Source organism: Cydia amplana, chromosome 15 (assembly GCF_948474715.1).
Source record: "Cydia amplana chromosome 15, ilCydAmpl1.1, whole genome shotgun sequence".
NCBI lineage: Eukaryota > Metazoa > Arthropoda > Insecta > Lepidoptera > Tortricidae > Cydia > Cydia amplana.
Window position 1 is genome coordinate 3,553,135 of NC_086083.1, and position 14,294 is coordinate 3,567,428.

The 14,294-nt window shown below is 41.2% G+C and overlaps 1 protein-coding gene across 1 annotated transcript; it reads left to right on the plus strand.

Annotated features, from left to right (window-relative positions):
• The first annotated feature begins 3,678 nt into the window (after positions 1-3,678).
• LOC134654774 (uncharacterized) lies at positions 3,679-13,699 on the plus strand. Its single transcript, XM_063510245.1, has 3 exons — positions 3,679-3,974; positions 4,117-5,639; positions 13,205-13,699. The coding sequence occupies exons 2-3, from the start codon at positions 4,380-4,382 to the stop codon at positions 13,697-13,699; spliced, it is 1,755 nt and encodes a 584-aa protein (XP_063366315.1). The 5' UTR covers positions 3,679-3,974; positions 4,117-4,379.
• The last annotated feature ends 595 nt before the right edge of the window (positions 13,700-14,294 follow it).

The following is a 14,294-nucleotide window of genomic DNA, read 5'->3' on the forward strand; positions in this document are numbered from 1 at the left end:
GTGCTAACTAAGCCGTTAGCTCGTACAAAGCATCAGAATTGTGTGAAAGGTATAGGTTTATGTTTATAATCATAATTTTGATTACGGGGGAGTATGTTGTATAATACTGGCTAATCAATATTTTGAATTTATACTTCTTCTACACATTATGTATTCCATTGATGTATGTTGTCACTTCAATAAATAAAGTCAACAAACAACAAAAAATGTTGCATAATGCTGTCCAACTGGCCGGCTTCATAAGCGGCGATTTATTTACCGTTCGCGCCAGGCTCGAGACCCATAAGCTGAGTCATGCGTTTTAGCTAAAAACGATTTGTATGGTGGCCTGGCGTATTGTGTACGCTCGGCGGTTCGTGGCCATGAATGGGTTAAAGACGATACCTTTGAAAGTAATATTGTATGTATTGTGAATAAATATTTACTATATGTATACTTACATAAAAAAACATCTAAGAGTCGAAATATAGGCGACACATTTAACGAAAGCCCTGCATTTATGTCGTTGGCTGTGTTTCAGTAAAGGTATAAAAAATGGAGTCTATATTTTGACGTAGCTTCCATATTCCATACAAAAAGGGATTTTATTAAGTACGTTAATTTACCTTCAGTTAGATAATTATATTTTATATTATCACAAAAAGGTTGGTGACATCTGATCCGTCATACTGACGTTGACAGATGTCATTGTGACAGTGACATTTCTTGGTAGATTTGATGGAATTTAATGGTGAATGGAGGTTAGTTTGCGCAATCCCAGGAGGTGTGCCTAAATTATGGATATGGTACTTTGGTAATAATCAACTCACATTGGCCTTAGCAACTGTAAAACCTTTTCACTTCGATAGACGCAACAATACCGTAGCTTATAGCTGAGTTATAGCCATGTAGACCACTTAGCAATTTTGGGAAGACGCGGCATGCAGTCCGATGTGTAACTCTACAGATGCCTCTTCCTAACATTGATCTCGTATTCCATTAGGTATAAAACATCCCACTTCAGTGGTGAGAGTAGGTGAGAGACCTGCACCCTGGATGGGTCGGCAGATCCAGCAACTCGGATGAGCTTTGCAGGAGTCGCTAAATGGGCGCGTGATCGCTCACCACAAAATAACAAACCTCGGAAGTTTCTTCACATTATTTTATTAAAAATAGTTGAAGAAAAAGCTTTTACATGACGGCACAAAAACTTACACATATTGGTTAACTATAGAGCACTACATTTTTAATATTAGGACAGAGCAAGCAAGCGTTTACATAGCGGTCCCGTTGGAGGCCATGACGGAAGAGGAAAGGTGTCAAAAAACAAGCATAGACTTATATGCTTTCTTATCGATAAACACGCTATAATCTTGTATTTCTTCGTCCAGCGACGACCTTTGGGTATCCGTTTTTGATTTTTTAACGCCAATTCTACAATTTCCTTAACCATTGGCGATTCGAGGCGGTCTTCGGGGCCACCAGTTGTAAGACCCAGCCCAGGGTGCTATGATGAGGGGCTATTGACGAAAACACTTATGCAGGATAAAGTATGTGTATTTCTTCTAGGATACAGTTGGTCTTACGTATTATGTATGATAAAAGTCAACGTGCGTACGCAAAACGCATAGATATAAAACAATATAGATATTTTTACAACGAGACACATTTACAATAAATTAAAGTGGTTAAAGTTTATTTGTGACGTTATCTATGAAAAGGGACCTTATTGTCGATGGCGGTTACGCTATTATTAATGATGCTCCGATATAAATACAATGCCGCGCGACGCTGTGCGGCGTAAGCGCCATCGACAATAAGGTTTATGACCCTTTTTAAACGACTGCCCAAAAAAAAGGAGTGGATTCAGCGTTCATGTTTTCATAGTACCCCATTTAACGGACCGGCTGCGACCACTCCACCAACCGCAAGGGACCGCGTCCGCCGCCGCCGCGATATTCGGCAGCTCCCGGCTCGCGATCGCCCGGTCTGTAGACAGCGCCTGCATAAGGATCCGGGGGTGCCCACCGCTGGCCTTCTATCCCCCGGGGGAGTCGGAGTAGACGTGTGCGCCGATTAAAAAACGATCGGCGGCGGCGTTTTCCAAAAAATCGCCGGCGGCGGCGTGTTTTCGGCGTAAAATCGGCGTGACCTTGACTTTCAAGTTTCTACAGAAAAATCATTAATTTGTTGTTTTTTCTTGAAAATTTGATTAATCCTGAATGGCGGTAAGTGAACTACGTAATCTACGTATAGTTTTGAATAGGTTGTGAGTAAAATAGGGTCGCGTTTGTAAATGAATATAGGATATAATAACTTACTTTTCCTAGTAACTGGCTTGCATTAAGGGGTTACCAGCGCTCGTAGCACGGTCGCATTTTTATCACCTGTCACCATGCCTATCACGTTCTAACAAGTATGTAAGTACGAAAGTGACAGGCATAATGACAGGCGATAAAAATGGAACCATGCTGCCACCACTGGTCCCAATGACTTTCGATCCGATCTGTATCGCTCTGTGACTCTGTTTTCTCATGCTTTCCATGGCTTATCTTTAAATATCCTTGAAATTTTCTAGACATAATGGACTGCTATGGCTTCCCTTTAATGGTTTTCTTGTCGTACTAGCACCAGTCTCACTGAGACGTATCTTCATCTTTCTCGTTTTATCATTGCTGAGGATTGCGACCACTTGTAATTTGTCTCCATTTCGTGCGGTCGCGGTCATAAACCGTGTGGACTGCACGGTGCAGACTGCAGACTGCCACCAGCCATCGACTATCTCACACATGCTCCACTCCGAGCACGTTTGCCATCCATCCTTCACTTCACTTTGCTTGCCTACTGTTCGGTATTGTGAAGTCTCAAGCACCTCGATACCTGCATGAGAAGCTCCGGTTTTTGCAGCGCCAAAGATTATCCACTCTACTCATGTGTCCAAAACACAAAACTGCAGCATTTCGTGGCAGTTTTAAGTATACCGCCACAAAATACTGGAACTACCTGCCACCACCTTTTAAGCAACTAACTTCTTTACAGTCTTTTAAAGTTAAACTAAAAAGTTATCTTCTGTCCAAGCAAAAAGTAGTGTCAGAGTCATTTCAAAAAGCAAAGATAAGCAAAAAATAGAGTCATTTCGAATTTTAGGTAGGGCAGATGCCCCAGTTCTGGCCACTGGGCCGGTTTTGGCCATTTTCAACTTTAAGTTGAGTTTTCTAAGGTATAGCCAACTTGACAAGTCTATGGTCTACAGTTGATACATGAGTAAACTATAGCAACACAGATGAAGCTGTCATCTGTCAAGTGTTAGTTGTCATTAAGTTGACAGGAGCCATGTTGTGTCGAGTGTTGTGAAATTTGGTATTTCCTTAATTAAAACAATAAGATTGGAAGGTGAGTAATCCGTCATTATTTTTTGAATCCTTCTATATTTCTACGAGTTTTTTATTTAATGTATATGTCAAAAGTATTATTTAAGGCTATGTTAGGTTATTTTCTTGATGTGCTTATTAGAAATTACGTTATGCCTAGTGGCCAAAACTGGCAACTTGTATTCGTGATTTCTCCCTTTAACATGGCCACAACTGGAACACATACTGACCTAGTTCTGGCCACTGAGGTATCTATCCTACATTTAATGATACAAAAATATTGTTTTTGACACAGAGACTAGAAAAATGAGTGAGAAGGTGTCAAGCAGGAAGAAAGAAGTAAAAAAAAAATTATTTCAGTACTCACCCCACAAAGTCGGCTTGGCGTTAGAAGCAATTAGAAATGGCATGAAGGTTTCTACTGCCAGCAAAAACTATAATGTACCTCGAACAACCTTGAGACATAAGCTTTCTGGACATGCACCTGAAACTTCTGGACATGTAGGACCTCAAGCAGTTCTTGGCGAGCAAATTGAAACTGATCTCGTTGCATGGATCAAAGAGTGTGCTCGTCTTGGGTTTCCAATCGATAAAGAAGGACTATTGGACTCTGTGAAAAAAATTGTGGTAAAAGGAAATCTAATAACACCTTTTACAAATAATAGGCCTTCCAGGTCATGGTATGAGGGATTCATGAGTAGACACCCTGATTTGAGTCAAAAACACGCCGAGTATATAAATAAAGCTCGAGCGTTAATTACTGAAGAAAAAATTAGAAACTGGTACCAAGAAGTTTCTACACTGTTGGGTTCAGAAAACCTGAAAATTTTAGAAGATCCGACGCGAGTGTGGAATTGCGATGAAACTTCTTTTTTTCTTGCACCAAAAGGAGCTTTAGTGCTAGCTGAGAAAGGAAAACATGTCTATGACACGTCAAATAACAGTGACAAAGAAAATATCACAACTCTGTTTACAGTCAATGCAGTTGGTGAGTATGCACCTCCACTGACAGTTTATAAATACAAACGGATGAACAGTGAAGTAGTACAAAATGCACCAGAGGGATGGGGACTGGGCAAAACCGACAAGGGTTGGATGACAGGAGAGGCATTCTATGAATACATTGGAAATGTATTTATTCCTTACCTCAAAGAGAAAGAAATAGCTTTACCTGTCATCTTGTTTTTAGATGGGCATAAGTCACATCTTACAATGCATCTGAGTACATTATGTCGTGAAAATGGAATCATCGTCGTGGCACTCGTCCCAAATACAACACATATGATGCAGCCGCTGGATGTTGCGGTTTTTTTCCCCTTAAAACAAAAATGGCGTAAACTTGTGAAGAAATGGCGAATTGAAAATGATGGAAAAGATATCACCAAATTTAACCTTCCTACAGCTCTTCACAGTTTACTAGTCAATAATGAAGCTTTTGCAAACAATGTAAGAGCGGGATTTAGTACCTGTGGGCTGTATCCATTTGGTGCTGACTTTGTGAATTACAAGAGAGTTGTTCAATCAACCAGCAACACTAACGTTAAATATGACGCTGTACCGAAGTCTGTCATTTCTGAGTCAAGCTATCTTACATACCTTGAAAGTAAAATAGACCCTAGCTTGCTAAAGGACTTTTACTTAACGTGTGAATCGGGCACTGACTGGGAAGGCAAAAAGGAGGCAATAATGCTTTATGATACTTGGCTGGCTTTCAAAAATGATACTACTAACCATGCAGTTGCAGCTGTATCTAAAGACATCAATGATTCCCCTCTTTTTGACCTTTGCGGCATAAATGATATAGCTAACGAGATGCATACCCCTAACAAAGAAATCTCAGCAAAAGATCCATCAACCAACAACGCAGTTCAGTCCAATGGCATAGAAAATCCAGGCCTACCTGCGTCGTTTCTTATAAATGGCGACAAAAACAATTCCGACACAGAGCTATCCCTTAATCCCGCCCACCCATCTGCCTCAGCTTTTACTGCCTTAAACAAAAATGATGTCACGCGACAAATGGATACGCCAAAAAATTACAATAATATCAATGAGCCGTCAACTAGTCATGAATCTTTATCTAAAGATATTGAAGATTGCCTACCAACATCCTTTCTTGAAACCGATGAAAAAGATGGCTTCGCTCGACAAATGCATACGCCAAACAAGAATAATTCCAATACAGCCTCATCATCTCCCGATGCTACCTCCAATGTTGTTGAAAGTGTTGCAACCCCCAACTGTACGGAACAGGCCGGTTCCACCAAAGAGTCTACCAAAGATAAAATAGTAAGTAACCTTGTCAGGGATTGCGTTTTATGGCCAGAGAAAATAATCCCTAAGAGCACAAAAAAAGCAAAATATATTCCTTCGGTACTTACCTTCCGACAAATGGATGGAGATTATGCAATCAACTGAAAAAGAAAAGAAAAATAAAGAGCCAAATCCAAAAATCGGTAACAAACGAGCAAAATCGTTAAAGAAAGGGCCTTGTGTCGAGTCTAAAGCCAAGAAATTGAAAACAATAGCTAAACATTCTAAGATTAGTGTAAAGAAAAAAAATACATATAGATCTGATTCAGAAGAATCTAGCGAAAAATGTGACAATTTTTCTGTCCATGATACAGATGACTCTATAGGTGAAGACGTAAGCAATGACTGCGATGATCAAGAAAATAAAAATATTTATAAAATTGGGGACTTTGTAATATTTGTTTATGAAGGAGAATATTTTGTAGGGCAGATACAGTTCTTAAATGAAGAAGAGGTACAAATAAAGTCCATGCAAAAAACTGCGAAGAATTGGAAATGGCCAGACAGAGTTGATTTAAATTTTTATCCTTACGATGACATCAAACAGAAAATCGCTACACCAAAAAAAGTTTCGAAGAGAGATGTATATCGTGTTCCAGAAATTGAAAAGTATTGGGAGTTTTCTACTTAAGTTTGTTAATGGGTACCTACCTACAAGAAGATCTCACAAGTAATTATTACCTAAGATTAATTAAGATATTAACAAGCCTAAGACAAATTATATATCTTGGCAGAGTATAGTTGATTTTGATAGTTAATTTAATGTTTAAAATGTGTGAACGTGCAAATAAATGTGACAATTGTTTGATTTTAACTGACGTTTTTTTAATTATTTTGATGTGGCCAAAACTGGCACAAACGTGTGGCCACAGATGGGTAAAAAGTGGCCAAAAGTGGCTCCCGAGCTCTTTTTTGGTATTTTATTTAAAAAAAAATATACGAAATGTCAGAATCTTAACAGTGGAGATTTATATGACTATAGTATTATATTTTCAATGACTTAGAGCATAAAGAGAGTCATAGTTGCTTATTGATACAAAATGACGGACTTCTGCGTAGCCGAACTGTCTTAAAGTGGCCAGAAATGGGGCATCTGCCCTATTATCGTAATTAATACAATTAATATAGTTATCTTATAACTCTACTATATTTAGTTGGTAGCTGCGCGCAACTACGCTCCCTACAGGTGTTCACGGAAGACCAGCGTCAGGTACTACTCCAGTAGGACCCGGCATCATGCTGAGTGTTCACCTTTTTCAGTGTACAAGTTAGTTATAAGTTTTTTCTTTCTTCCTGTGTATGTATTGTATAACTGTGTACCTATGCTGAAATAAATAATGTTCTATTCTATTCTATTCATTGGGCCTTAATGTATATGTTTCTCCACATTATGAGTTGGAAAACGCATAATATGTCCGAAGAAAGATGTTGTGGAGAGCCGAGTAGCGATATTGAGGTCTCTGAGAAGCTGAGCGGTCCTAGGTATAAGCAGCAGTCATTGCAAACACCACATCTCAAAAGCGCCACCCTTTGGACGTCACACTTTTTGAGGCTCCACGTTTCGGCACCATACTGAAGACTGAAGATTACTCCGTTTAACCAGTATGTCAAAAAGTTTGTGCCACTGACATAAATCCGTTTCATTTAATAAATAATTGATAAAAATTTGACAACTGTAACATATATAATACAAATAAATCCAAATTTTAATACAAATGCCAAGTTAGAATAGCTGATTAACAACACTCAAGGTCACGCCGATTTCACGCTGATCATTTATCGGCGGCGGCGGCGCGGCAAAAAAACCCGGCGGCGGCGGCGCGCCGGCGCGGCGCACACGTCTAAGTCGGAGCGGCGGGAGTGGCAGCGGCAGCCCCGATAGCCTTCGGCCGGCCTCGTCCGGCTGCCTAACCATACAGCGTCTGCATAAGGATCCGGGGTGTCCACCGCTGGCCTTCCATCCCCCGGGGGAGTCGGAGCGGCGGGAGTGCCCGCGGCATGTCCCGCGGGAGTGGCAGCGGCAGCCCCGATAGCCTTCGGCCGGCCTCGTCCGGCTGCCTAACCATACAGCGCCTGCATAAGGATCCGGGGTGTCCACCGCTGGCCTTCCATCCCCCGGGGGAGTCGGAGCGGCGGAAGTGCCCGCGGCATGTCCCGCGGGAGTGGCAGCGGCAGCCCCGATAGCCTTATAATGATATCCAAAGATAATTAGAATCCTAACATTTTTATTCTTATTTTTATGGTGAGGTAATATATTCTACACTACGATGGGGCCACATATAATACTTGATTAATGTTAATATGTCATTATTACGATCTAAATAATCATTTACCTAAAATGTATCTTACTCTTACTCACTATATTTGCTTGATATCTACGAACTTACCCATATTCTTTAATCCGTAACACTAATAATTCAATTCGTAATTACTGTTCGTCTTCTGTATGATTATGCATATTACTTATCTGATCTCGTATGGCCCTCTCCATTGTCAGCCTCTGCGACTTATTTATGATGTTAGCAGATCTAGCATAAGATAATCCCGTCATAGCAACGGTTACCCCTTTCATGAAGTGTACATAGTAAGATACATTGACAGTATTGACACCTCGGTCTATAATAGTTTTTCCAAAGTGACTTTGTCTATCTTTGTCTATCTATCTATCTAATATTTTTCGGTCGCCTACAACGAAATCACTTTTTATTTGGGGCCGTGTTTATCAGATGAAGGGTCTTTTAATATATATTACCTCACCATAAAAATAAGAATAAAAATGTTAGGATTATAATTATCTTTGGATATCATTATAAGGGTCTTTGTAATGTGTTTAAATCTATAAAGTTACCTCACGTGTACTTTACGGTTACTGGGTGCTACGGTTTACTAGAATACACTTTTATTTGATATCTGCGTCTTTTCACTTTAAAATATAGCCTCCTCATCGAACCCCGAGCTAGTTGGCGCTACATCGTTTATAACGGGCTGCATTCCACTTAGTTCCGAAATAACAAACTTTTGATGTTGCAATAAGAATATTAGGAACAAGTTGTGCGAGCTGCCCGTCTTTCTCGAGCACTCCTGACTCAGCTTGACCAAGATACAATCGACTCACGGGAATAGCAGAAGCCAGAATCTTTACAGCATGCACAAAATTAAGATAAGATAAGAAGAAGAGATATACTTGACAGGTAGTCGTTTCGTCACTGCGTGCAGTGAGCTAGAAGTTCTAAGATCAAAAAGCCTTTTTAACCAGCCAAAGTGGACATATTTGTGGCGACGCACATCAATGCCATAGAAGTAACGTCTGGCTGTCCTACATGCAGCCTATACGCTCCCTAGAAAAAAGCTAGAAGTAGAAAACGATTACGAAATGGATGATTTAAATAACAGGGAGAATTGGCGGGGACTAGGCCAGCCTAAGGCCTCAACACAATCAACACATAAGGCTAAATACGTGACTGCTCTCTCTGGTGTCGATTTAGATATAAATCAAAAAGTTCTGAAAGCGCCCGCGAATAGGCTCCTAAAAACGGCACAGGGGGCGCAGTCACGTAAAGTGGGTCTTGCTAGTCAAAAATACTTGCACTTCTGACTGTTCGCCCTTTTGCCATTGTCAGGTCGCCAACCAGACAATCTCCGGCCAGCCGGTTGAGAGAGTCGTCGACTGTAGCTACTGAGCAGCTAAGCCTTTCACCTTTTTTTAAACTTCGATTTTGGACTACTCACCTTTTAATTTTACCTTTCATCGGATATCTCACCAATAGCGCAATCGACCAAGTGTCACCAAAAATTAGAGCCTTGTTAAATAGCGTTAATATATTAAGTGTAAATGGATTACCTTTTATTAGCCCGACCATTAAATAGTTCTTGTACACTATCGGGTTGTTTGTTTTGACTCCTTTAGTAAACCTAAAGTTAAAAAATTGTATTACATGGCACGGTACTCTTTGGGGCTTCTAACACCTGATCTGTGCGATGTCTTCCTCGCCGTGCCATTGACGACTGCCTCACACATCATCTGCGTAACTGTGTGCCCACACAGGTCGGTGAATTCCCTTTTTAAGTCTAAACTGTAGATGTCCCATATAAGTCATAATATGTAATGAATTATAATTAGTCCTTAACCCTTTGATAAGAGTGTAACCTTTGGGCTCCACCTTATGTGGAAGTCAGACTCCAGCCGTCGACTCAAAAACATTTCATATAAGGTTGTACCGAAAGAACTTCTAGAACTTTAGAATTAGAACCCATTACCTGTAAAGTAATAATAAAATAGTAAGTACCTATTATACAAGCCGCCGCCGATAGGACGCCGCCCGGTCGGTCGACCTAGGTATCGATGGGCGGATGTGGTGGACGCTGATCTGCGCGAGCTCCGGGTTGAAAACTGGCGAGAAATGGCACAGGTCAGGGATCAGTGGCGAGCAGTCGTGTTGGAGGCCAAGACACACTTTGGGTCGCTGCGCCAGAAGAGTAAGTATTACAAGGCAATAAGTTTATCTTTTCTTTTCCAGGCCCGCCCAGTGATTAAATATTCCATTTTGCTCTCTTCTTTTAGCTATCTAGCCTAAAAACTGTATCTGTGCTCTCTGCCAGGCGCCCGAAACTCTATTTACTTGTTAATTTTTTTATATTTTCTTGGGGAGTTTCCCTTCTAAATATTCAATTATTTTTTTCTTTTAATAGGTAGAAGGGACAGACAGTTTAGGTTTTGTGGAGAACGTGGCTTGGTGGCCACTCACTGAGCCTTAATCAGATTGGTAGAGCGACAGCCCTTAAGGCATGTAACATCTGTCTAATTTCGAAAGCAACGAAACGTGATGAAAACGTTATGAAAAAGATGATTGTGAAAGTTTTTTAAAGGAGGAACGTAGTATTTAGACTGCGTAAGGAGCTAAAGGGAGAAGGAAGTTTTACTTTTGTTGTGTAAACAATTCTAAGACGGTCTAAATTATAATAATTATCCTTAAGAGTTGAGAAGTTTTATTTTTATATATATACTAATTAAATGGGGTCCCGTTGTTTCCCATAAAGTTTTAAGTCATAATGTATTGTTTGTCATAATATCATTAGTCATAAAACTGAAACCGTTAACATTTCAGGATTTTAGTTACGTTATCCTATAGATATGTTAGGTTAGGTTAGGTTTGTTTTATGGCAATCCTGAAAAGTGACGCGTTTCTGAACCAAATGAATTATGACTAACGAAAATTCGGGCAAACAATACATTATGGCTTAAGACTATTTGGGGAACAATAGAGATCCTAATTAAATAGGTGCCTAACTACAAATGAGGAGATAGCGACGAAACAAATATTGCATTCATCTCATCAATCCCGGCACTCGCTCCTGACGTGCACGTCTACAAGTGGGAGGCGGCCAGGAGTATCTCAAGAAAGTAATAAAGGAACATCTGGAGGAGAGGTCCATCCTTGCCATGCGGAGGGACTTCTACTGGAGGTGCTAAGAAAACACAATATAAGATCATTCTAATCCTCTCCGTGCCTGATAAGCAGAAACGGCTACCGTTTTGTGATCAGGGTCCCTCAATCGACAAAATGTGTCGCAAAAAACTAAACATATACTTAGAGGAGTGGGCCAGTTGTGAACAAAAACTTCAAACAATGAAATTTGTGAATGAAGCTGTTGTGGCCGCCGGAAATGTAAAATGCGTGAATAGATATATAACCGCATTGAAATCACTTTTAGTGGAAAGACGAACGCGGAGATATGGTTCGTCGAAGTGATTAACCCGAAAATCATAAAAAAAATTGTGTTTAAAACAAAACAAGGACTCATATGCATCAAGTTGCAATTGTTAGAATGTTCAATGAAAAAAATGAATGAAACATGCGACTGAAGAGGATTTTAGTTTTACCAGGTTTTTCTTTATTCTCTGATATACCTACTGTTAGAATATGTAATCTCCCTATACCATCTCTATTCGGTACTTGAACTTAACTCTGATTGTCTATGATAAGAAAGCATATAAGTCTATGCTTGTTTTTTGACACCTTTCCTCTTCCGTCATGGCCTCCAACGGGACCGCTATGTAAACGCTTGCTTGCTCTGTCCTAATATTAAAAATGTAGTGCTCTATAGTTAACCAATATGTGTAAGTTTTTGTGCCGTCATGTAAAAGCTTTTTCTTCAACTATTTTTAATAAAATAATGTGAAGAAACTTCCGAGGTTTGTTATTTTGTGGTGAGCGATCACGCGCCCATTTAGCGACTCCTGCAAAGCTCATCCGAGTTGCTGGACCTGCCGACCCATCCAGGGTGCAGGTCTCTCACCTACTCTCACCGCTGAAGTGGGAAGTTTTATACGTAATGGAATACGAGATCAATGTTAGGAAGAGGCATTTGTAGAGTTACACATCGGACTGCATGCCGCGTCTTCCCAAAATTGGTAACTTTGGATGCTTAAAAGGAAAATAAGAATAAGTTGTTCGAGTTGCCAGTCTTTCTCGAGCACTCGTGACTCAGGTTAAATAAGGTAAAATTAATTTACGGGAATCAATAACACCAGAATATTTTCAGTGTGTGCAGAATCAAAACACCTTTTTTTTAAGAAGTAAATCAGTTTGTACTTCGACTCCGACCACCCTTAAAGATCCAACCCTAAAAAAATGCAAACTAAACTGATTTTAGAGCATGGACTCTTAACTCTCCCACGTAGGGTCTCAACTCTTTATAACCGCGATACCATTAATGTGCTTAGCTGATATTACCTATGTAATCATAAAAGTAATGTGTTTAAATCTAATAAGTTACTTCACGTGTACTTTACCAGGGCTACGGTTTACTAGAATACACTTTTATTTGATATCTGCGTCTTTTCACTTTAAAATATAGCCTCCTCATCGAACTCCGAGCTAGTTGGCGCTACATCGTTTATAACGGGCTGCATTCACTTAGTTCCGAAATAACAAACTTTTGATGTTGCAATAAGAATATTAGGAACAAGTTGTGCGAGCTGCCCGTCTTTCTCGAGCACTCGTGACTCAGCTTGACCAAGATACAATCAACTCACGGGAATAGTAGAAGCCAGAATCTTTACAGCATGCACAAAATTAAGATAAGATAAGAAGAAGAGATATACTTGACAGGTAGTCGTTTCGTCACTGCGTGCAGTGAGCTAGAAGTTCTAAGATCAAAAAGCCTTTTTAACCAGCCAAAGTGGACACATTTGTGGCGACGCACATCAATGCCATAGAAGTAACGTCTGGCTGTCCTACATGCAGCCTATACGCTCCCTAGAAAAAAGCTAGAAGTAGAAAACGATTACGAAATGGATGATTTAAATAACAGGGAGAATTGGCGGGGACTAGGCCAGCCTAAGGCCTCAACACAGTCAACACATAAGGCTAAATACGTGACTGCTCTCTCTGGTGTCGATTTAGATATAAATCAAAAAGTTCTGAAAGCGCCCGCGAATAGGCTCCTAAAAACGGCACAGGGGGCGCAGTCACGTAAATTGGGTCTTGCTAGTCAAAAATACTTGCACTTCTGACTGTTCGCCCTTTTGCCATTGTCAGGTCGCCAGCTCGTATACAGTATTCGAGTGCTATCGCAACCAAATGGCAATCAGCGAAAATCCCCGGGGGATGGAAGGCCAGCGGTGGACACCCCCGGATTCTTATGCAGGCGCTGTATGGTTAGGCAGCCGGACGAGGCCGGCCGAAGGCTATCGGGGCTGCCGCTGCCACTCCCGCGGGACATGCCGCGGGCACTCCCGCCGCTCCGACTCCCCCGGGGGATGGAAGGCCAGCGGTGGACACCCCGGATCCTTATGCAGGCGCTGTATGGTTAGGCAGCCGGACGAGGCCGGCCGAAGGCTATCGGGGCTGCCGCTGCCACTCCCGCCGCTCCGACTCCCCCGGGGGATAGAAGGCCAGCGGTGGGCACCCCCGGATCCTTATGCAGGCGCTGTCTACAGACCGGGCGATCGCGAGCCGGGAGCTGCCGAATATCGCGGCGGCGGCGGACGCGGTCGCTTGCGGTTGGTGGAGTGGTCGCAGCCGGTCCGCTAAATGGGGCATTTCTATGAAAACATGAACGCTGAATCCACTCCTTTCTTTTTGGGCAGTCGTTTAAAAAGGGTCATAAACCTTATTGTCGTTGGCGCTTACGCCGCACACACTCGAGAAAAATAATGGCTAACAAAGTCACAAAATACGCTTTGTCATGTTTTCTTTAGTCACGGGCACAATAAGTATTGTAATTGTAAAAAAGCGAGTATATTTACTATCACAACTTTTTTGTTGTCAAATATTTATTGCAGTAGGGCAGTTTGGCACCATTCGTACACGGGGAACCTACGTACAGTCACTACTACAGCGTACTAGGACAACCGTATCTGTGCGGCTTTGTGTGTGTGAGTAGGTGCCGGTAGCGACCTGTATCACACGAAGTTAGCCGTCAGTGCGGCCACCGCGAGCGACACGAGAGGACGTTATGTGTTTTCACGCACCCAAAGTAATTTATTTATCGATGTTCTCGGATGTTCCGTGCTTAAGTGAAGTGTCAAATTCCATAAGTTTATTATCCAACGGTAAGTAATTACTATCATATTCATAATAAAGTACACATTTTGCGTATTCATCTGCATGCTTTCTGTATAGGTAA

What these genes read in the sequence shown, in the direction of transcription:
- LOC134654774 (XM_063510245.1), top strand. Translation starts at nt 4,380, where the DNA reads ATGAACAGTGAAGTAGTACAAAATGCACCAGAGGGATGGGGACTGGGC. An exon ending in AGTCTACCAAAGATAAAATA is followed by an intron (nt 5,640 to 13,204) that starts GTAAGTAACCTT and finishes TGCCATTGTCAG; the next exon opens with GTCGCCAGCTCGTATACAGT.